General features: G+C 38.6%; 1 protein-coding gene across 4 annotated transcripts in view; it reads right to left on the reverse strand.

Moving 5' to 3' along the window:
- HOOK3 (hook microtubule tethering protein 3) overlaps positions 1–23,363 on the reverse strand; it is a 94,108-nt gene that overhangs the window by 13,204 nt on the left and 57,541 nt on the right. For all 4 annotated transcript variants that reach the window (XM_080372041.1, XM_080372039.1, XM_080372040.1 and 1 more), the window contains 10 exons: positions 21,770–21,880; positions 18,869–18,956; positions 18,211–18,280; positions 14,252–14,392; positions 11,912–11,999; positions 6,319–6,353; positions 5,446–5,528; positions 3,386–3,486; positions 595–699; positions 404–475 (listed from right to left, as the gene is read on the reverse strand). In XM_080372041.1, coding sequence (XP_080228167.1) covers positions 404–475; positions 595–699; positions 3,386–3,486; positions 5,446–5,528; positions 6,319–6,353; positions 11,912–11,999; positions 14,252–14,392; positions 18,211–18,280; positions 18,869–18,956; positions 21,770–21,880 — 894 coding nt within the window. The remainder of the gene's footprint in view (positions 1–403; positions 476–594; positions 700–3,385; positions 3,487–5,445; positions 5,529–6,318; positions 6,354–11,911; positions 12,000–14,251; positions 14,393–18,210; positions 18,281–18,868; positions 18,957–21,769; positions 21,881–23,363) is intronic.

The raw sequence follows: 23,363 nt of genomic DNA on the forward strand, positions 1-23,363 counted from the left end.
ATTAGAAACAACTGGAAGACTGGAAAGTGCAGAATCAAAGAAGAAAGTAATCTGAGCACTGTAAATTAGTATAACTGAAGGGCTGGAATTACAAAACAGCAATCTGAGACACCCTCCCCTCCAGAAAGTGCCGTTTCTCATTTTAGAATTTAAAAATAACAAACATGTTCTTTTTCCTTTACCCCAAGGTTATCATAGGAACTTATTCTTACATAGTGGTAACGTAAAATTATTTAAAACCATTTGTTTCTGTGTCTATGTGTTGGAAAATGTTTTTTAGACAAAAAAAACCCACAAAAAGTGTAAATGAATGAATACTGTTATCAACAACCCAGAATATTAATAGTTTCTTTCCTGTTTTGTTTGGTGGGTTTTTGTAATGAAATGTGTGGGAAATTCTTACCATATTGTACCAGGCACTAACAATAAATTTCTCCTCCATTTCTCTTTGACTTTTTGTTTTTTCATATTCTTTCTACAAAACAAATACGAAAAAAGCATACTTTTAAAACCAAAGTATAACAACAGTATTAGTCTATACCTAAAAAACAGATGAGGAAATATGCATCTACTAGGAAACATGAGGATTACTACCTCCAATGAATGAAACATTCTGTCTCGCTCCTGCAACTGATTTTTCAGAGCCTGAATCTCAGGAGCTGCACCCTGGTTCTGCTTAGGATCCAAGGTGCGGATGACCTGTAAGAGAAAATAAGTTTGTTTTTAATTAAATCCTGCAAAAGCAATCTAATTGAAGGGAAAGACATGAAGGAATTCCAAAGTATGAAAAGTAAAAAATGACACTCCAAAATGTGAAACAGAGGGATGTGCAGTTTTAAGAAGCTGACTCCTGTAAAACAACTTTGGCTGCCAGCTCTGCCTCTGAACATGAGCCATGATATGTTAAGAGCTTCTGAACTGGGCCCCTCTTTTACAGGGCTGTGAAACAAATCTACCGATAGGGGAAAGTGGCACAGTGTCCCGATGCACATACACAGTTCCTACTCCTCGATGCACTATCTTGGGGCCACAGTGGTAGAAACATCTTCCCTCTTCATAGCTGAGGTTTACCCACCTGTCAATTCCTCCTGCTAGAGGAAGGACTGCTTTGGAAAACCAGCCTTAATGGACCTTTGGAAGGTCCTTCATGAATGATGCCATGGTTCACCTACATGGGGTATCGTTTCTAGATGGTTCTGTTAAGCCAAGAGGCATTCTGTGGCACATGCACAACCATTATATTACTAGTAAGATGAAGGGACGCCTGGTTGTGTTTGTAACATGGCATATTAGAGGTAGCATGAGTGCTAGCAAATACAGAGCTAAATCAGTAACAAATCCAGCAAAATGCTTTGATTCCTAAGCCTTTAATAGAAAATAGCTTAGAACTTTTTAAAAACCTCTGGATATACAGAAGGAGACTTAACATGTTTCGTCTTTCTACTCATTTCAGAATTGTGTCCAGACACCAAAATAAAAAACTGTTTTAAATTTTAGTAAGTAATTTTTACTGAATGGTACTTATGAAGGAAGATTCATGAAAGTGCACTATATGTTATGAAAATACACATTAGAGCTGGATACAGTTTCTATAATGGAAAGCTATAATGATTGTACTTGTCTTCACACACACAAAAAAATTCAACCCCCAAAAACCACCAACACCCCCCAAAAAAAACTGGAAGTTGATAAGATCACAAAAAGCTAACCTAACTAAAATAATTAATGCTACAGTTGTATGAAATACATATGGAATATATAACACAGTACATACAAACAAACAAATCTTACTGAAAAGGGAAATTGTGACACAGTCTTTCACTGGAATACTTTGAGACAGTCAGCAACATAAGATGAAAAAAAACCCCAAACCATATTTGTTTACATTTCCTGAAAACTTTTGAAACATCTCACATGTCACTGAGGAAACTACACAGTTACAAAAGAAGGAAGCATAAGGTTTTGACAAATTAGGAATCTACTTGCAATTCCAATTTAATGACACCCAGCCATAGCAAAGATCTTGATACTACCGTGATCAGATGAACAAAACCACTGGTATGCTTTTAAGAAACTCACGTAAAATATCAAAATAGAGTAAGAGAAGAAATGGGACTATGATTAAGACAACGATACTGCCATTGTAAAGCCAGTAGTATACCCATACCCTCAATATTATACTTAAATATGAGCCACCTTCTCAACAGAGGCATATATGAAACAGTAAAGGCAAAGAGAATGCTGAACATAATCAAAGAAACGTAACTGCTCTCAAAGGTGGTTCAGCTAAAAAGATCACTGTACCTGGAAAAAGCATCAATAAAAGAATCTACATTAAAACAGTTTCTAAAACAGTTAGCTAAAACAGAACATGAATAGAAATCAGGGGCAAAAGATGAACAAAGAAAGTAAATAAAATTTGAAGTGGCTCTGCATTGTGTTTAGATTGGCAAACATATTTGTTCAGATTTCCTGAAGACAGACCCCTGCCTGTAAATTGGAGTCCATCAAAAAGAATAAGCAATTATGTGAGCAATTTTGACCTGATGAAATCTGAAGTAGCTAGAAGCTGTATTTATAAAAAAAGTGTATCAAATTATCTGCTCGAGGTAAGACAAACATTACTGACTGAGCAACACAAGAAGCCTACAACATCCAGAAACACAAACAGATCCAGTCACCTGTGAAGAATCCCAAACTTCCTTTTCCCTCCCTGCCAAACTGGTAAAACCAGAGCCTGTCAGTCCAACTGTGCACTTGGTTTTACTAAGCTCTATCTGTGTATACAAAGAGACTCTTCATGACAACTGTGCCAGAAGTTCCCACAAGTCCCAAACACCAATTAAAGAGTACTTTGCTCGCAGATGGGGTTGTTCTCCAATTCTAAATTACAGCACAGCTATTTTGGTTATTTCTATACCATCAGTCCACCACCATCAGTATGGACACCATTTTAGCTGATGTACTACACATTTTTGTCACTCAGAGACAGAAGTCCAGAAGAATTTCCACAAAGAAATAAGTTATCTCAGCATTAGAAAGGGTTTAACAACCTCTCCCTGTCATCAGCTGACATGAAAGTGTGCTTAACAAGGTTTGTCTGGGTGACTCTCAAAAATCTGTAGCACTGGGTACATATGTGTACAGAGGCATCAGAAGGGCTTATGGATAGGCAGCAAAAAGGGACAGTCATGAACACAAAAACAGGGTAAAATTTGCAGAATTAATCTCTATGAGGTACCGTAATGGTTAAGATACAAAGACCTCATTTGGCCTCTTACTTACTACTATGTATACAGATACCTCCTTTATTTTCATCCCAGCAGAGTAGACATGTGGTGCAGTCTGTCAGAGAGGAATCATTAATATGGAACACCATACTCACACTTTTGGCCTTTTCCAAATACTTTTTGTATCGCTCTTCCATTTGCTTCATTTCTTCCTCCTTTTTCCGTAAAGCTTCTTGCAGTTCTTCAATTTTGAGTGCTTTTTGTCAGAAGATGCACACATTGGAAAGTAACATTATTATGTTTATTTTCATGTTTTTTAACAGACATTTAAGACAGAGAGAATTTATTTCAGTTAAGAAAAGCTAACATAAGGAACCTGATGTAGCAGATATCATAATTTTAATTACTGAAGCGTTCAAAAACACATAAAAATGTGTAATCCTATATATTCTCATGAGATAGCTAGTTAGTATACAAATTTTGCTTTGTTTAAAATTATGAAAAATAAAAGAGAAATGGAATCCTGAATCAATTCCATTAATGACCTTACTAATAAATTACAGATTCCATAATATCTTGGTATTGTAGCTAAACATGAGTTTTCCCATTTTATCTAAGAGGACTAATTCTTAACAGGCACAACCCTTGCTTAAATCTGCGAAACTCTAACACTGAACACAATTTATCAGACTTGTGACATGAATATACTACATTTAATTCGCACACACACATTTTAAGCAGCAATGCAGGCCAGTAGGACAATTTCATTGCACAGCCTTTTTCTGTGTTGATGTAAGAATATGGCAAGCCACTATTGCTTATGTCTTATGTATCTTCTATATGTCTTCTCAGATCTCAGGGAGGGGGGGAGGGGATCAATTACATCCTCCTGAATCAAATAGCATATAACGCTGACATCTGGTTCCCAGGCAACCCTCAGTCCATCTGTTTTGCAGCCTCATTTTGAAATGTTCTTTCATGTTTTTCCCTACTGTTTTCTCTCTAAGCACCCAGAAAACACTAGGCTGGTAACAGGGCCAAGTAAGATTTTCATTGACTGATAAGAAAACCAATAGCAGATGGTCTCCAAGATGACAAGAATCCATTTTTCAAAATGTGCCATGGTTCTTGTGCAATGCCCAAGCATTCTGGTCATATCCAGGATAGCTAAAAGAATCTAAAAAATAATTCACACACACTTCCTAGCCATGGAAAGAAAGGAAGAATGTACAACTACTTTTATTTTACCAAGACTTAAGTTCAGACCTAGATTTTTTAAAAGCAACTTGTAATTTCAGTAAACCAACAACAGAAGCCTCAGTATGCCCTAATGTTTAGAAGCTATCAAGTCAGGAAACTGCTATTACACTCACACTGAAGCTTATCAAGTATGATAGGATTATGTATTTATTAGGTACTCATGAAATTCCTGGTCCTCATTTCCAACTGCTCTAACGTTTCCTAAGACATGGAATTTGTAACATATTCTGCAGTTCTAGCTGAACAAAAATGAAAGTTCTTTTTGGATACAGAAAGTATGTAATGAATACTGAACTTATATTTCTATCTTCCTTGATCTCTTTATGAATAATATCACTTTAGCACAAACCAGAAAAGCTGCCATTGGTTGCAATCTTTTGTCTTGTTCTATAGTAAGTAGGCTTGAAAAAAAAACAATCTACCTCCTTCAATACTTCTCAGGAAACAAGCAGCATTAACATGCTAAAAACCAAGTGGATGCTGGGTTCTGGATACCATCTCAGCAATATGGCATATATTCTATATTCCCCCTGACCAGTGTCTCAGAATCTTCTCAAATTACAATACAGTTCTGAAAACACACTGAAGGAATACATATTAGGAGTAAAAATAACCTGGTGATGGCAGCAAGAATCTCCTAAATCAGGGATTTAGGAGGCATGACAGTTCTGAACAGCTGAGGTTCAATGACAGGTATGACAACGACTTGGTATTTCTACAGCCACTGTAATTTTCTTTCTATGGTGATCTCTAAGATGTGATTCCCTGCATTTCAAGTGTTAGAAGCACCTCTTTGGTCATCATAGCTTCCAGCGCAATTAACAACATACATATGACCGCCATTTAAAATGTACATTTTGTCTATCTTGCACCTCCTTTAGGTATTGTCATTAAAGACCTTGCACATGAAATAATTTAAAAAAAAATAAAAAATGGGACTGCACAGGTAACTCACAACTGTTATTGCATCTTGGTTCCAAATCTTCAATAATAGCTCGTTTCTTCTGTAGCTCATTGTTAGCTTCATGGAGCTTCTCACTGTTACAAACCATAAAATCACATATTGTTTTCCCAGTATTATTACTGTGCTTGAATAAACATTAAGCAGCACAAAAAATCCTAAGTTATGTTTCTGAGAGTACAACTGATTTCTGCTGTGGGGCATGAGGCCAGATGACAATCTCACTGTGGAAATATTTCTTAAATAAGCTGAAAAACATTACAGTGTATGGAGAACTGTAACAACAGCTTCATTCTCAGCAATTACAAACCTAATTTAGAACTTACAGTTAACTGTACAATGCATGCCTAAAATGAACAATTGTAATTGAGATTACATTGAGAAAGAATGGTTAAACCCAAAGAGACAACTTTATTTTTTGCAAGCCAGCCAAAAAGCTAACAGCTCTTTGCATTGTAGGGAAGTAAAAGTGGTGCAGAAATAGCAGAGCAAAATGATAACACTTCCTAAAATATTACCTTTTATGCCATAATGTATACTAAAAATAAACACATTAATTTTGTTTATATTAGCATGCTTTCCTCAGAACAGAATTACTTCCGCTACTTCAGTAAAGATTTACACAATGTTAAGCAAAGTTTTCCAACCAGCACAAAATGATGGTTCCTTTGTCATTTTTTACTGCTTTCACAAAGGTCTTCTATGAGATGAGAACAGTATCTGAACAGCAGATTCCCAAGCACTTCTGTGTTATCTGATTTCTCTAGTTGCATATTTTCCAGAAGCATGATTAATGACTGTCTTTCTTAACATATGGAAAACATATAATTTCAAACGGCACAGAAAATAGGCAAACAAAATACTTACAGATGTTCTTCAAGTTTCTTTTTCAGAAGAATTGACTAAAATAGAAAGTTAAATGTTTTATTTTATTATATTGCGGAGGTTTAACAATTTCAAAATTATTTTAAACCACGTAATTTTGACATTCTAACCAAAATCCAACTTTTTACTTCACTCAGTTTTAGATCACAACTGTAAAGCCATCCTTTGTGATAGCAAACCTTCTCTCCACAGCTGTGTGACTTCCCTGAAATTAGAGCACTTTTAAAAATTATTTTCCCAGGAACTAGGACAATAAAAACAAGATCTTTAAATGACAAAATTCAATGGCAGTTGTTTTAATGTCTTCTGTACTTCTGTGACTGGACTCAATAAATTAACCTGAAATCGGAAAGTGCAGCAAAATTTTCTAGAAGAGCTCTCCTACCAATATTGTAATGCAATTTGCACGAAGACATGTAGCAAACTAATTGAAGTAAACTCCTGTCCCCACAGAAACTAGAGGGAGTAAAGTGTTTCTGACTGGAGTGTAGCAGAAATTCTACTCTTTTTCTCATCTTTATTGATTACAGACACACAAAAATTATCATACAACTTACAGTGTTCCACTTTCTGGTTAAATCACATTTAGATAAGCTCTTTGAATAAAAGTTTCAAAGTAAATTTTATTTTAATTTTAAACTCACTTAATACTCAGTGAGTACGTCTTTCAAAAAAGTAACCAAATAAATGTCTATAAACTGAAAGTATTGTTAAGTAAATAGAAAGCCATACTCACAATAGCCTTGCGCAGAAGCCCATGCCAAGAAACAAAGATAACATTAGTATAAAGCAAAACAGCAGCCAAAAGAAGAAATTATTTAGAAAGTCATGAACAGAAAAAGTTAAAAGCTACGCATTTTTTCACACATGTGCCTTTTTCTCCTTTGTTCTTATCAGCATTTTCATCCTGTAATATTTTCTAAAAGATAATACTAAAAACAGAAATAAGAAAATAGTAAAGAAGCACATCTGTAAATTATTCTGCTTAAAATTTCAAAGAAGAGCAACTGCTATTTTTGGAAAGTAATTTTAAAGCAAAACCCATACAATTAAAAAACAGGAGAAAATACGTAGTCTACTGGGCTACAACAAAAATTAAGAGATGGATGTGTTTTTGTGGAGTAATGCTGAATTGTGTTATTGCCACACTGCACACAGGACAAATGTAGAACATTTAGATGAGAAACTGCCTTTTCGTTTGTATTTACCCAGTACCAATCACATTGGAGGTCCAGCATATGGCTGACGACTAGACCATCACCAAAATATATGATAAAATCATTAACAAAATTATTTCATTGTTTTTTCTCTAATGGTCTTTCAACAAAGGTTTAGACACCTGGCCAACAGAGACAATTACTGTGTGCACCCAAAAAAGCTTTTAGCTTTGTTACAATGTAAATACTTCCAAAATATTGTTTTTTATCACAATCCTGGGTCATGCTTTTTCATGATTTCAAAGTTGGATTTACTTATTGCACTATAAGAAAGGAGCAGATCACATAAAAACAAGCTACCGTGACTCTACTGACTTCAGAGTCAGAAACTCATAGCAGCTAAGGATCTACAAGTTTTGACCATTTTGGTTTTTTTCTTTTCCAGTCCTCTGAACAAATGCAGCAACACTCTGTTTTCTGTAACAATAAATGTCTGTATGCATCTTTCTTGGTCACAAGGCATTTGAACTGCCACCATCACTTATGTCTGATCATTATGGGGACTGTGATTGATTTGGACAAAAAAGGGGAGAAGTTGGCAGCAGTGCCCATTTTCCTAAGGGAAGAAAATAAAAACTGAACTCAGCTTTTCTTTTGTGACCCTTGCATTGCACTTGGGTTTAGCTTGGAACAGACACAACTAGCTGTCAGCATTGATTTTACTGGTATATTCTCATATATATTATTTGCATAATACCAGTATTGTTGTGGGAGTAACCCCTCTCCCATCTAGACAGATCCTAGGTTCTCACAAGCAGGAAACTAACAATGATAAGAAGCACACACATTAAAAGAAGCAGGACTGAGTTTACTCTGTGTAATTTATGCAAGACACAAGATTAGGAAAAAAAAAAAAGTACAATTTGTGATTATAGCCACCCAAAGATCCTGTATATGCTTGTAGAAGGCAGATTAATTACTCTTAAAAAGGACCAAAATGAATTATTTTTTTTTTAGGTCTCCGTCAGCTTCGAAGCTACATTTCCAAATCCTCTGCTCCTAAGAAGCAATTACTGCAATTGTTGTTCTTTCATAGCAAAACCAGTCTCTTAAAAAAAATCACAATTAAAAAAAAGCTTTATCTAATTTTGATTTAGTTTTACATTTAACTTCATCCAAATGTTTTATCTGTTCATAATACAAGAACATTTCTCTAACAAAACTGTAAAAATTGGCAATTGTACACTTGCTATTTTGCTTTTTCCTCCCACTACCTAAAAGTTTCACTTAAAAAACACCAGAAAAAATTACTTATTATGGTGTGCTTTTAGAAAACAGGTATTCTTCCTAGTATTTAATTGCCATCTTTCTTTCACATAAAAAAAAACAAACCCCAAAAAAAACAAACAAAAAAACCACACACACCCCAAAAAAAACCAAACCCACAAACAGATATAAAGTCTTTTTCCTGGAAATTTCTTTCATGCTTAAACAAGTCAAAGGAACAGGTCTGTCTTCTTTTTGAAGACCAAGTCTGGTTTTGTTCTTCATGTTAAGGTCAAAAGCACAGGTGGCTAGGCTCTGGCTTGAGGTTAAGCTAACTTAGCCAGGTGAGGGAAACTATAGCACAACTTGAGAAAATTGCTTGATGAGACTGGTAACACTGTGAGATGACAACAAAAGTTATAAACAGCACCATGAGGGATGGTCAGATTTCACAGATGTTAAAAGAAACTACAGAATCATAAATAGTTTGAGTTGGACAGGATCTTTATCTAGTTATCTAGTTATCTAGTTATCTAGTCCAACTCCCTGCAACAAGCAGGAGCATCTTCCAACTAGACAGGTTGCTCAGAGCCCTGTCCAACCTGACCTTGAATGTCTCCAGAGATGGGGCATCTACCACCTCTATGGGCAACCTGTTCCAGTGTCTCACCAGATGAGCGAAGTGGCTGAACTTCATGGGTAACCGAACCGGTAAAAGTGTTTTGGGGAACTTGTAGGGAGGTGCCACTTCTGAAGGGCCTTATAACTGTATCAGTAACAGCATGTAATATACCAAGATTGTGTATGTAACAGTATGAAAAACACTGGATATGGTATGGATCTAGCAAGACTAGGTCCAGTGGGGTAGAAGTAACTAAAGGCAGGTTGATTATATAGGAAGGGATTCAAGAAGAGAAAGGGAGAACAAGGATGACAAAAGACTGATAATAAGGCATGCAAATGACGTAGCTGAAGCTGTTCAGGGTACCTGTTGAGCAGCCCTGCACATGACCACTGCATTCTGGAGGACAGTCAGAAAAATCAAATATGCTATTCTGACCACACCAGGCATGTCTGAGCTGATTCAGTAGTCTGGAAGACTGGGGTAAGGAGGCCCTTCCCTGGCTAGCAAGGCAACAGCCAGCATGGACTAATCATACATCCCAACAGGATGTATCAGTGCCCATTACAGGCCTCAAGGCATTGGTATCTTCCTAACATGAGCCTTCCAATGCACTTCCATACAAAATCCAAACTGATTGCCTGTGTGGACCTCCGTAAGCAGTACGTATCATTGCAATGATACTTGCCTAGATTAGCATAGTACTTTTACTACTTTTTGGGCAAAACTAAAAATTACTTCAGCTTTGAAAACAAACAAAACTAAAACAAGCCAACCAACCAACCCCAAGCCTTCATCATACATTTCTGGACTGAATAGAAATGGGATCTTCAGCCTTCTGGGTTGAGCATATTTACGGTGTAAGTATATAAAAACACCAATTTTAATGAATTGTTGCAGAAAAGAAAGTAGTGAAAAACAGAGGAAACATGCTGAAAATGATGCATCAATGAACTGTATGCCATGTCCCTCCTTATCCTTTTTCTCATGCTTCCAAAGAATCACTCCTTCTGTAATGTTATCTCAAGGATAAATCAGGTGGTCCCAGCGTAACTTCCATCTACTTGAGCAGCCAGGTTTAACTTTGAGGTTTGCTCTGCTTTGTGTGGGAGATTGGATGAGGTGTCCACACCTTCAGAGGTTCTTGCAGCCTCAGTATTTCATGGAGTCTACACTCTCTTTTGCTTCATTAAGAGTAAATGAAATCCTACATACCACACTCAGCAAAACAGGCCATAGGATTAGTGCCTATAAATCACTACTGGCATGGTCAGACCTACACAGATGCCAGGAATGCAGCAACTGCATCATGAATTTGAATGAAGCAACTGCATCATGAACATGTCCTAAATTAATGTCCAAACCAGAACCTCAAAAAGAGACACAATTAACATTTCAGTAAATAAAGCTAAATTCAGTTAAGATCTGGTTCATTTACAATACCTATTATCTGAGAAAATTTTTTCATATTCTTGTTCACCCTGAAAAATCTGATTTTGGCCAATAATCAAGACCACAAAGTTTATCTCAGCAACATATAATAGTATGGGTGTATTTTAAAATGCATTCTAAGTTATTTAGGGAAAATGATCCTATTTGAACTCAACTAGGTGTTTTACTTTCATACAGTCTGTTCTGAAAAACAAAAGGATAAGCTAAACGAAACACATTCAAATGAAGATAAGCAGCTACTAAGAACTTTCACTGTTTTATATAAATTAGTTAAAACAAAACCACAAAACCAGAAAGCAACACATTACAACTTGTTGCTGATTAGCAACACAATACATTGAAATTGTGAGCATAACACTGTGCATGTACAGTACAGCAAATTGCTGCTTTCAAGGAAGTTCTAGAGCTTCCGCTGTCAAATACAGGAGATGGCAAACACACCTTTTGAGTGGAAGACTGGAAGTTGTTTTCCACACCTAACTGCCTAACTGCCACAATGTGTATTCTTATATAAAAAATAAACTTAAGTCCACATACAGAAACAGAAAAATGCTGAATTATGTTGAGGGACTAATTATTTGACTTTTTTTTCCATTTTGGCCTGCCAGGCTTATTGCATTATGACATACATCTACATCCACAATTATAGAGCTTCCACTGTCAGGAAAGCCTTAACTTTCATTGAGAAAACTAAACTAAACCAAAAATAACTTCAGGTACTTTATTAAGACATGGAGATTTAAGATTTCCCTAGTTCCCTGCAAAACTGTATATTCTAATTAAGTAATTTTAACACTAAGTTTACTGTTGGAACAGACACAATTAATCAAATTAAATATATTTGACACCTTCTCTACATAGGATGATTTTATTTTCTACACAGGATGATTGCATTTTCTACACAAATTACATCCTATTTAGAGATGCACAACTTAGTGATGAGACCATAGGGGTAAATATGGAAAACTATCACAAATCTCCATTCACATATTTCTTTTACATGTTTTTTTTACAAAAAGGTTAAAGTTTCAAAAATGGTAACTACTTGAATGGAAGTTTGATGTACATTTCTACTTACATCTTCAGCTTTTGAACCTTGATCCTGCAAAGATTTTTGTAGTTCTTCAACCTGGGACTGCACTTCTAGAAGTCTCTGATTTACCAATCTAGGAAAGAGATATTTTTTTTTTTTTCTTTTTCCCCCCCCCCAGAAAAAAACCCAAACAACTGCAAAAGTAAGCCCAAGATTTTAGTGTCCATTGTTTTCAGGTCATCAACACAAGAGATGCAATAAATACAAAGTTAGTTCACAGAAAATTTACAACAGTAGTCAGAGCACACAGTAGCTCCAGAGATTATAGTCTGTCATCATCCAGGACATTCTGATATTCTTCCAAGAGAACCTAAATGCATATATATAGATGTATATAGAAATGATTTCTATATACATGAGAAAAAGGGTTTCTAACAGTCATTTTTACTGTGTGAGAGCTACTAGCTTACTGCTGTTACAGTGTCACAGAATCCTATAAACCTGTAGAGTGGAAGAGATCTCCATAGGTTGTCTAAATCCAAACTCCTCCTTAAAGGAGGTGCACTTACAGCAGATTGCTGGGAACCACGTCCAATCCAGATTTGGACACCTTTAAGGATGGAGGTGTAACAGTCTCTTTGGGCCTCTCTTCTAAAGCTCAGACCCATACTCCATACTGTGTCTGTTGCCTCTTGTCCTTCCACTGTCAATCTCTGAGAAGGGTCCGGCTCTTGTCTTCTTGACACCTTCCCATCAGATAGATGCAGATCACAGTATTATCTCTCCTATGCCATCTGTGGCCTGGACAAACCCAGTTCTCAGTCTTACCCCACATATCACATGTTCCAGCGTCCCTCACCTTAGCAGTACTCTGCTGCACTCTTGCACATCCATGTCTTTCTTGTACTAGGGAATCCAAAATTGTATTCTGTGTCCAGATGTACGGTGAAGGATCCTTTTCCCAGACTGACTGCCTGCACCGTAGTGAGGACAGCCCAGATCATTGTCAGCTGCAAGGTCTGCTGCTGACACATCCTCCTTTGTTGTCCACTGGGACCCCAGGGCTTTTGCAGCAGAGCTGCTCCCCAGACTATGGGTCCCAGCCAGGACAGGGTTCCCAACAGCTCATTCCTCTGGATGGCTGAGCTCCTCTGAATAGCAGCTCTCCCTTTCAGCATAGCAATCACTCCTCCCAATGTCGTACCATTCTCAAACTTGCTAAGAGCATAGCCCCTCCCATCAGTCAAGTTGTTAATAAAGGTGATGTACAGCATTGGTCCTGGTATTGATGCCTGAGGAACTGGTCACCAGTTGGATTTTGTAACACTGATGATAATGCTTTAGGCCCAGCTGTTCAATCAATTTTCAACTCGCATTACTATCTGCTTATTCAGCCTATATCTAACCATTCTGAACATAAGGACACTAGGAGAGACTGTGCCAAAGGCTTTGCTAAAGCTAAGTACTGTCCACTGTTTCACCCTTCTTCACATAAACAGTCATCTCATTGTCAAGACAGCTAAATTAGGTATAATTTCCCCTGTCTAAATTCATGTTGGCCTTTCCTGATTACTTTCTTGTCCTTCATAGGGCTGGAAAGAGATTCCAGACGGACTTGCTTTGTGAAATCCCCAGAAAACAAGCTGTGGCTGACCAGTGTCTGTAGTTCTGCAGACTCTCTTGCCCTTCTTGAAGGCGAGTGCAGTATTTACCTTTTCCCAGAGTTCAGGAACCTTCCCCAGTCAAAGGGGAGGATCAGAGAAGATTAGATAGAGAGCAGATTCAAAGTTTAGATGTAGAGCAGTCTCACAGTATCAGTCAGTTACCTTAGCATGCTCAGATGCATGCTGGTCCCCACGGACATGCTGACTGGCTTAATCTTGCAGGGTCAGTCAGAGCAGGTTGCCCAGGAATATGTCCTGTTGGGTTTTAAATATCTCCAAGGATAGAGACAACCTCTCTGAACAACCTATACCAGTGTTTAGCAACCCTCCCAGTAAAAAAAAAAAGCAGCAGCATGTTCTTATGTTTAGATGAAATTTAATGTATTTTAAATGCTCTCACTGTCTCTTGTCCTGCTACTGCACATCACGGAGAAGAGTCTTACTCCATCTCCTTCAGACCCTCCCATCAGACATTTATAAACATTAATAAAACCCACCCTGAGCCTTCGCTTTTCCAGGCCACATAGTAGTCTCTATCCCTCAGACTCCTTATACGAAAGATGCTGCAGTTCTGTAATCACATCCTTGTGGCCTGTCACTGGACTGACTCCAGTAAGTCCATGTCCTTCTTCTACTGGGGCAGCCAGTATTGCACACAGTACAGTCAAAAGTGTATGTCATTGTTAGAAAAGACAAAGAAACAGACGACAAAACTTCTTACCTGTTTTCTGTCTCCAGTTCGTTCTTCCGTAAATTTGCATCATCAAGAAGGCTCTGTAACAAGGCGATCTTTTCATTGTCTGAACCTTCTTGGTTCAATTTTAACATCTTGTTCTCATGCTGAAGGCGAATGAGTTTCTCCCTGAATACATAAAAAACCAGTTTTTTAGAAAAAAGTACACCAGTCTACAAAGAAGAATGCAACTTACCACAGAAGGCATAAATGTAACAAAAATAATCTTTACCTATTTAAGGGAGACAACTGAAGCAACAATCATGTCTTCAAACCCTCAAACACAAACCTGATTAGAAGAGTTGTAATTGTAGAAGGCACAACACAAGGAAGTTGCCTGAATGCCCTTTTTATAGCTCAGAGTACAGAACAGATTTATAGGTAGAACGCAGAGAACGCAAAGCTTTGTGACAAGTGTTATGGGAGGTTGTAATCTCAGCTGTCACCAAACTACTGCATGAACCTGAGCAAGTCGCGTCTACCGCATTGGTCTGTTTTAACAGAATAATTTAGATTGGAAAAGACCTTTAAAATCATTGAGTCCAACTGTAAACATAACACTGGCAAGTCCAACACTAAACCAGGTCCCCAAAAGTGCCACACCTACATGCCTTTTCATTAGTTCCAGGGATGATGACACAACCACTTCCCTGGGCAGCCTGTTCCAAAGCTTGACCATACTTTCGGTGAATAAATTTTTCCTGATATCCAATTGAAACCTCCCCTGGTGCAGCTTGAGACTGTTTTCTCTTGTTCTATCACTTGCTGCTTGGGAAAAGAGGCTGATACCCAACTCCTTACAACCTCCTTTCAGGTAATTATACAGCACGATAAGGTCTCCCCCCGAGTCTCCTTCTCTTCTGTACCTCAGCTGCTCCTCAGAAGACTTGTGCTCCAGACCCTTCACCACCTTCGTTGCCCTTCTCTGGACACGCTCCAGCACCTCCACGTCCCTCTTGTAGTGAGGGACCCAAAACTGAACACAGTAGTTGAGGTGCAGCCTCACCAGTGCCCAGTCCAGGCCCTGCTGGCCACGCTCTTTTGGATACAAGCCAGGATGCTGTTGGCTGCCTTGGCCACCTGGCCACACTGCCAGCTCATATCCAGCCAGCTGTTGACTAACACACCCACATCCTTTTCCACCAGGCAGCTTTCCAGCCACCCTTCCCCAAGCCTATAGCCTTCCTTGGGGTTGCTGTGACAAAAGTGCAGGACCTGGCACTTCTCTGTTTTTTTTACCCAGCAAACAGTACACACATTCAAGTCATGAGCAGCCAGTTTCTTCAGGAGAATGCTGTGGGAAACAGTGTCAAAGGCTCTACTAAAGTCCAGCTAAAAAAAATCCACAGCCTTTCTCCATCCACTAAGCAGGCCATCTTGTCATAGAAGGAGATCAGGTTAGTCAAGCAGGACTTGCCTGCTGGCTGGGCCTGATCACCCGGTTGCCCTGCACATGCTGATTGATGGCAGGATGATCTGCTCGATAACCTTCTCTAACACCAAGGTCAGGCTGACAGCCCTGTAGCTCCCCAGATGCTCCTTCCTGCCCGTCTTGTAGATGGGTGTCACATTTGCCAACCTCCAGTCCACTGGGGCCTCCCCAGTTAGCCGCGACTGCTGGTAAATGATGGAAAGTGTTGTGGGGAGCACTTCTGCCAGCTCCCTCCGTACCCTCGGGTGGATCCCATCCAGCCCCATAGACTTGTGTTTGCTTAAGTGGTGTAGCAGGTCGCTGACCATTTTCCCTTGGTTTATGGGGGCTTCATTCTGCTCTCCATCCCCGTCTTCCAGCTCAGTGGGCTAGATACTCCAAGAACAATTGGTCTCACTATTAAAACCGAGGCAAAGAAGGCATTACATAGCTTAGTCTTTTCCTCATCCTTTGTCACACGCACCTAATAGAGGATGCAGATTCTCCTTAGCCCTCCTTTTGTTGCTAACGTATCTACAAACACATTTTTACTATCTTTTACAGCAGTAGCCAGATTAAGTTCTGGTTGGGCTTTGGCCCTTCCAATTTTCTCCCTACATAACCTCATGACATCTCTGTAGTCCTCCTGAGTTGCCTGCTCTTTGTTCCAAATGTTTTCCCTCTGAGTTTCAGCCAAAGCTGTCTGTTTAGGCAGGCCAGGTTTCTTCCCTGCCAGCTTGTCTTTTCACACAAGGGACAGCCTGCTCCTGCACCTTTAAGACTTCCTTCCTGAAGAATGCCCAGCCTTCCTGGACTCCTCTGCCTTTCAGGACTGTCTCCCAAGGGACTCTGTCAACCAGGCCACTAAACAGGCCAAAGTCCGCCCTCCAAAGTCCAAGGTAGCAGTATTGCTAACTGCGTCCTTACTTCTCCGTGAACTGAAAAAACTATCATTTCATGATCACTGTGCCCAACATGGCCTCCAACCATCACAGCACCCACAAGTCCTTCTCTGTTCACAAACTATGGGTCCAGTGGGGCACCTTCCCTAGTTGGTTCCCTCACCATGTCAGGAATTCATCTTCCACACACTTCAGGAAGCCCCTAGACTGTTTCCTCTCTACTGTATTTCCCACAGACATCTGTAAAGTTTAATTCCCCCATGGGAACAAGGGCTAGTGGCCATGAGATTTCTCCCAGCTGCTTATAGAATATTTTGTCTGCCTCTTCATCCTATTTGGGTGGTCTGTAACAAATGCCTACCATGGTATCAGCCTTGTTGGCCTTCCCTGTGATTCCCACCCATAAACACTCAACTATTTAATCATCATCAAGTTCTGGACAGTCAAAATACTCCCTAATATACCAGGCTACCCCACCACCTCTCCTTCCCTGCCTATCCCTTCCAAGGAGTTTATAGACATCCACTGCAGCACTCCAGTTGTGTGAGTCATCCCACCATGTTTCTATGATAGCAACTATACCAGTTTTCCAACTGCACAATGGCTTGTAGCTCCTGCTGTTTGTTGCCATGCTGTGTGCATTGGTGTAGACGCACTTCAGTTGGGCTACTGATCCTGTCACCTTTTTTTGGTAAGAAACCCTAATTCTGATGTGACCGTTCTCAGGTGATTCTGTGGTTTTTAATGCATCAAGAACTTAAGCATCTTAGCTGCCACATGCATCTCCATCCCCTGCCTCCACTGAAATGGCTAAGGTGCTGAGCAAATTAGTACAGGGACATCCAACTGTGCTTACTGTGGAGCAGACTGAAGGGCCTTGCAAGCACGCACACAGTGTGCTGCCCCCAGGCTTATCTCTGCTGAGTCTGGTTTAATTCCTTTCCCTCTTCAAATCTATTTTAAAGCTCTTTCAATGAGGCCTGATAACTCCTCCCTGAACTTGTTGATATGCTGAGCTGCAACTCACAAGCCACAGACAGAATCTGCCTCACAAAACTCCCTTATTTGGTCCACAGATCTTCTCCATGATATGGAGAAAGCTGCTTGGGCATAGACCCATGCTCTGTCACCACAGAGGGAACAAGAGAGCAGCAGTAGCTACTCCTATGCATAGGCCGCCTCCCTTCCCCCTCCATCAGCAGAAGCAGTGGCCCAGATCTCCATAACAGAAAGTTTCAGTCCTACAGCAGCCACTGCTACTGTCCACCTCTGTCAAGCAGGTATGGAGGCCAAGTTTAGCAGCTGCAAACAGTCTGCATAGATGTATGCTTGCATAAACTCCAGAATTAATCTTCAGAAGCCAAAGATGATGAGTCACTAAAACCACAGGCAATGCTTGGGTATTTATGGCATTTAGGGTCCTGTCCTCTCTCACACAATCATTTGGAACGTTTATGCAGTAACTCCATACTTCACAAACTGCCTCAAAACATTATTCTGTTCTTTAGCTTTGTTCAGAAACAACAAAGAATTGCTCTTGTAGTAAGGTACAGAAGCTTTATAACACTGAAAATGAACTAATCATCTCTTGGCACATTGTGTAGGTTAGTAGAACAAAGCACGCATCAGCTTACTTTATTTCAGGAGTAACAATTTCTGCTGCTAAACTGTCTGAAGTCTCTTGTCTTCCCAGAGGCATCAATCCTACGTTAGGAAAAGTAAAAAATTCAGCAAGTAGACCAGTAACTTTCTTTAAAAGACCAGAAGTAAACATTGTTCTAGAAGATTACAGTTTTAGAGTAATGCTAGGCAATGGAAAATGACACAAAGTCAGGCTACAGCAAGAGAAACAGACAAGCACAATTCCATTTGGAGAATAATTATTTCTGTCTTCATCCGTTCTGATAAAGTAATTTTGCAGTGTATTTTCTGCTCATTAGCTTATCTAAAAACTACAAAGTGTGCAGCATTACATGTAGAAATAAATTGCAACACATGAATCATACACGAGAAAAACTTTCTTTCTCTGAAGAAGATTATATAACTACACAAAATCAGATATACAGTATAAAAATGTCAAACTGGGGAGGAGACTAGCATTTCTGATGGACTGAAATAACATTTGAGTTTTCAAATGCTTAAAAAGCTATGAATAGCTGAAGCAGCTTTTCACTGTTCATCTCAGAAGAGCTTAAATTTGTTCTGTGTTAAATAAAAGCACATTCAATGCTCTCCAGAGAAGTCCCATAACTTTAGAAAAGGATGCATTAGATCTCCTTATTTGTCCTTTACCTGTAGTGGTGAGCTGACCCTCCTGAGCTTGTACACATCTAAGCTCTTCAATAGTTTCTTTCAAAGAATCCCTTTCTGTTCTTAATCTCTGAATAATTGGAAAGAGAACGAATATCAGTCTTGGCACTAAAAATCCATCTCTAATAGTACATAAGTCACCAGAAGACACAGCCTTCAACTGTTTACAAAGAATTTAATGCAACTCTAGAGATGACTTTCAAATCAAGGCATCTCAGTCTATTTTGCAACAGATTAAACAAATACTATATATTTTACATGAACAACAGTGTTGGTTTTTTTTGAGAAGGGTTGCTGCTCTGTATTACACTTATTGGGGGTAAAAATACCAGGGTATAAGCTTACAAAATTAGGATATTAGTGACACCGAGTTCTGGGACCAGGTGGTAAACATCACCCACTGTGGCCAGTCATCTTCCTTTTCCCTCTCATCAGGACTGGGAAAAATTAAGTTAATTATAAGTCCATAGATTTTTCCCTCCCTAAGAAGCCAAGCAGCTGAGTACACAGTCAGCATAATAAATAAAATGCATTAACTTTGTTTTGTTTGTCTTTCCACAGTACAAGTGTGAGCAGCATTTCCATATCCCCTTTCTCCTGCGTGTCAGCTGGCCTTGCCATTTACCAGCATCTTAGCTATGAAAAAAAACCCAGGTGCTTGAAGATCAGTCCAAAGAGAACTGAAGAACATGACTGGACCACTTTGGGATCTTGATAGATGGGCTCCTCTGCAGCATCAGTCAACTATTCCCCCAATTTGGCACAAGTCTCCTTTTAGCAAAAAATGAGAATCCACAGGTAGCATCAAGTTTTTGTCCAGAAGGTTGCCAAGATTCAAAAATGAAAGGAGACAATGGCAACTATGTAAAGATCCAAGCTGTAGCTTGCTCTAAAATCAGGCATGTCCAGTCTTACTAAAAGGTCCAGGACAGACCTTGGCTCTGCGCAAGTATGGAGTTGTCAGCCAACAGCTCCCTTGCATTTAATCTTATTAACAGTTTAATGCAGGTAGATTTTATATGTCAGACCAAATGGATCTCGGACCTGGAATCACTTTGGCTAAGAACATTTTGATGAGGTGTGACAGAGGCTTCTACTGTATTTCTGAATCCTGCAACAAGAACTCATGCAACTGTCAGAACAATCTGAATAAAGCATACAATCTATTAGCACTGAAAACCATTTCACAAACCCCACAGGTGAAAAAACTTTTTACCATAAATACTACAGAAGAGACATACAGAGTACTCCTCAAACTCAGCTACTTAAAACAAGGATTCTGCAGTCTGCTAGCATCAGTCAGAAATACCAAGTTGATTAATCAAATGCTAGAATATGCTCTAGGGCTTCATTTGAACATTGCAGATGAAGTCAACTCATCAAATTATCTTAGTACTTGTGTAAGTACAAAACACCACAGAGGTAATATGCCAAGCTACATAGCTGAAGATATCAAACACACTACCACACTTTGCCAGAACATAAAGACAAGGACAAAACCAATTTCAGTAATTGTTTCCAAAGTATAACTGACAAGATACCTCTATGGACAACCTTACTGACAGGTATGTGACAATAAGCAACTGAAAGAGTTATTTTCTACTGGTGTTACCTACTAATTCAAATGTTGAGAGACTTCAGCTGTAATTTACTTCTCACAGGTGCATATATTCAAAAGAATGCATTAAAAAACAACATCACCCCTAAAATGCCATTTACCAGGAGGTAATACAGAAAAGTATATGGCAATGGCCTGCAATTCAGATCCTTTGTGCAAGATGAAATGGTCCACCAAGCAATGGGTAAGCCACAGACACAATCTTAACATTGTTAAACATAACAAAACTGGAAAACGAAACTTTAAATAAAGAGCAGAAAAAAAAAGTCAAAGCACAATATGAATACAGTTACTATGGACATTCCAATCTGAACTGAGGGGCATATGGACATGATAAAGGGCAAGTGTTCAGAATAGTTTGAAAATTTAATAGAATATGGAAATCAGAGACCTACGAACAGAAAATAACTGAAAACTTTCAGTTCAAAGCCAGTTCAGGGGCTGGAAATTTTGGAAAGAATTGAACAGGAAATATGACTATTGAGGGAAAAGAAGATTCTGATGGATAGATGGACTAATACTTGAAACAAGCTTAAGAAATTGCTAACTCAAAGTGCCGGCCTTGGTCTGAGGTACTTTGAGGCACCTGCATATACATTCCTAAGAAACAAGCTGAAATAAACTGACGGGAAACAATAGTGTGCAAGAGAAGTCTGAAGGATCAGTCTTGGCAAGAGAGGACAAAGCAATTAATTGCAGAATCACTAGCAGCAAATGACAGAGAGGAAGGGAATAGACTGATGTATTCCATGTTGGCAATACAAGATAGATCACAAGGACCTGTCATAAAAGGTGAGGTTGACACAAAGGACTTGTCCCTCAACACGACCCCTAAGCCTCTAGCTGCAGTAGTCATGACTCCACAAAGAGAAGCATGTTGCTGGTACCTCAAAGAATGCTTTAGAAAAAAAATGCAACAGGAGCTTAGTTCTAGGATGATACTGCAGAAACCCTACTTTAAATAGTTTTTCAGAATACATTACAATTACCTTAGGTGTTTATTAACCTTCTCATGGTAAATGGTTAGGAAACAACCTCAGATCCCAAATATTAAAGCTTTTCCTCTTAAAAATGGGTTATGTATGTTTCAGTTTTCAGGTTTAAAAAGAATCTTGTACAAAAACATCAGAAAATTAAGTGAAAAAAAAGACCTCCTAATTTAAAAAGCTTGCTGTAAATAGCTAACTATGATTAACATATCTCTGTATTATAAAGGACACAAAGTTGCTAGCACTACTACCAATAAATAACACCTTGGCACTTACATCTTTTTCTTTTTGGAGGCTGTCTACTTTTTCTTTCAGTCGTTTGCATTCATAATCTAATTTATCAGCTTTCTTGGATTCTTCAGATAACCTGTTTTGTAGTTCAACTGCCTGTGAGAACAAGAATCAATAATTTGTCTGCAAATATTAGTATTAAAACAAAATACACAAGACAAAGTAGCCAATTACCATGCACCACCAGTCATGTTGTAAACAAGTGAAATAGTTACCTACAGGACATACTAAAAACTGCTTTCGTCAGTTGTTCTGTGTTTCAGCAAAACCAACAGCATTCAAATATTAGGTCTCAGCACAAGCAAAAGAAGCAAAAATTGTGAAACCAAGCATGGTTTACAGAAAAAAAGCTATATAGTTCTATGGATCAAAGAACTTAGGAAAAGTAGAAAAATCCCCCTGCATTCAGAGAAGCCTAGGATAAAGAAAAAAAATGAAGAAAGCAAATTATCTACACCTTTTGTTAATCTGTTTCACAAGCCTCACTCAGAATTCAATCATCAGCTTATGAAGCTAGGTAACATTTCCTAACTTGAGATTTTCCTAATAATTTTTAATACACTAATATAAAGATTCAGCCACAGGCTCATAAACAGTTCTCTTTACTTAAGAAGGAAACATTGATAACAAAGTCATATGTATACTTTCAACTACAGATCAGTAAAGAATTTTTAAAATTAAATGAACAGAAATCTGAAAGCTGAGCAGAAATGATCAGTGAACAGGGAGGCAAATGAGTGAGGTCTTGCCTTTTCAAAACTCTCAGCCTTTACTAGCAAAGGCTTATTCCCAGAACATTAGTAAAGCTCATAACACAGAGAGCACGGAAGCAAGTAAGCTGAATAAAGACTGATCTGCAAACACAAAAGCTAAATGAAGACTCAGCTAAAGACATACAGCTTCTAATGAAGTAATTCATAAGAAGGCTTTTTCATGGCTTTTAGATTACAGAGAAAGTAATTTAAATTGTGAAGCAAAGCAGTAGCCATACCTACGTTAACACTGCCTAGTGGTTCTAATTACCTTTTATTTTCAAATAACTACCAAGTCTAAAAATCTGCATGGTCTCAGAGAAGGACTTTACTGGTTTTGTTCTTAAATTAAAGCCTGCAAAAAACCCACAGACCTGCCATTTCTGAGATTATCAGATTAAAATCATACCAAAACATTAAGTATGAAAATATTTAGTTTCTCAGATGTGACATCCATCACCGGGGCTATCAGAATAACTGCAGGCATTAAAAAATGCAGGCCTTCACCTGCAATTGTGCCCCCACTTGCAAAACAAGTATATTTTTTTCACTTCATATGGAAACAAACGCATTAATGTTTGCAATCACTCATGCTATGGTAACGATATATAGAAAACACAGCAGGAAATAAATTGTCTTGAATCAGGACTTAGGAGTGTATAGAAAGGTACAGCTAACATGGTGATGCAGAGTACTCAGCATTATCTGACATGTGGAATGAATAAAGCAGGAATCTTGCAGCAAAGAAAAGCATGACATACTGTTAAAAAATATTGCAGAATGCACATGAACAAAGGGGCTGAATTAAAATAAAAAAAAATCCTGAA

Source organism: Falco punctatus (genome assembly GCF_963210335.1).
Source record: "Falco punctatus genome assembly, chromosome: Z".
NCBI lineage: Eukaryota > Metazoa > Chordata > Aves > Falconiformes > Falconidae > Falco > Falco punctatus.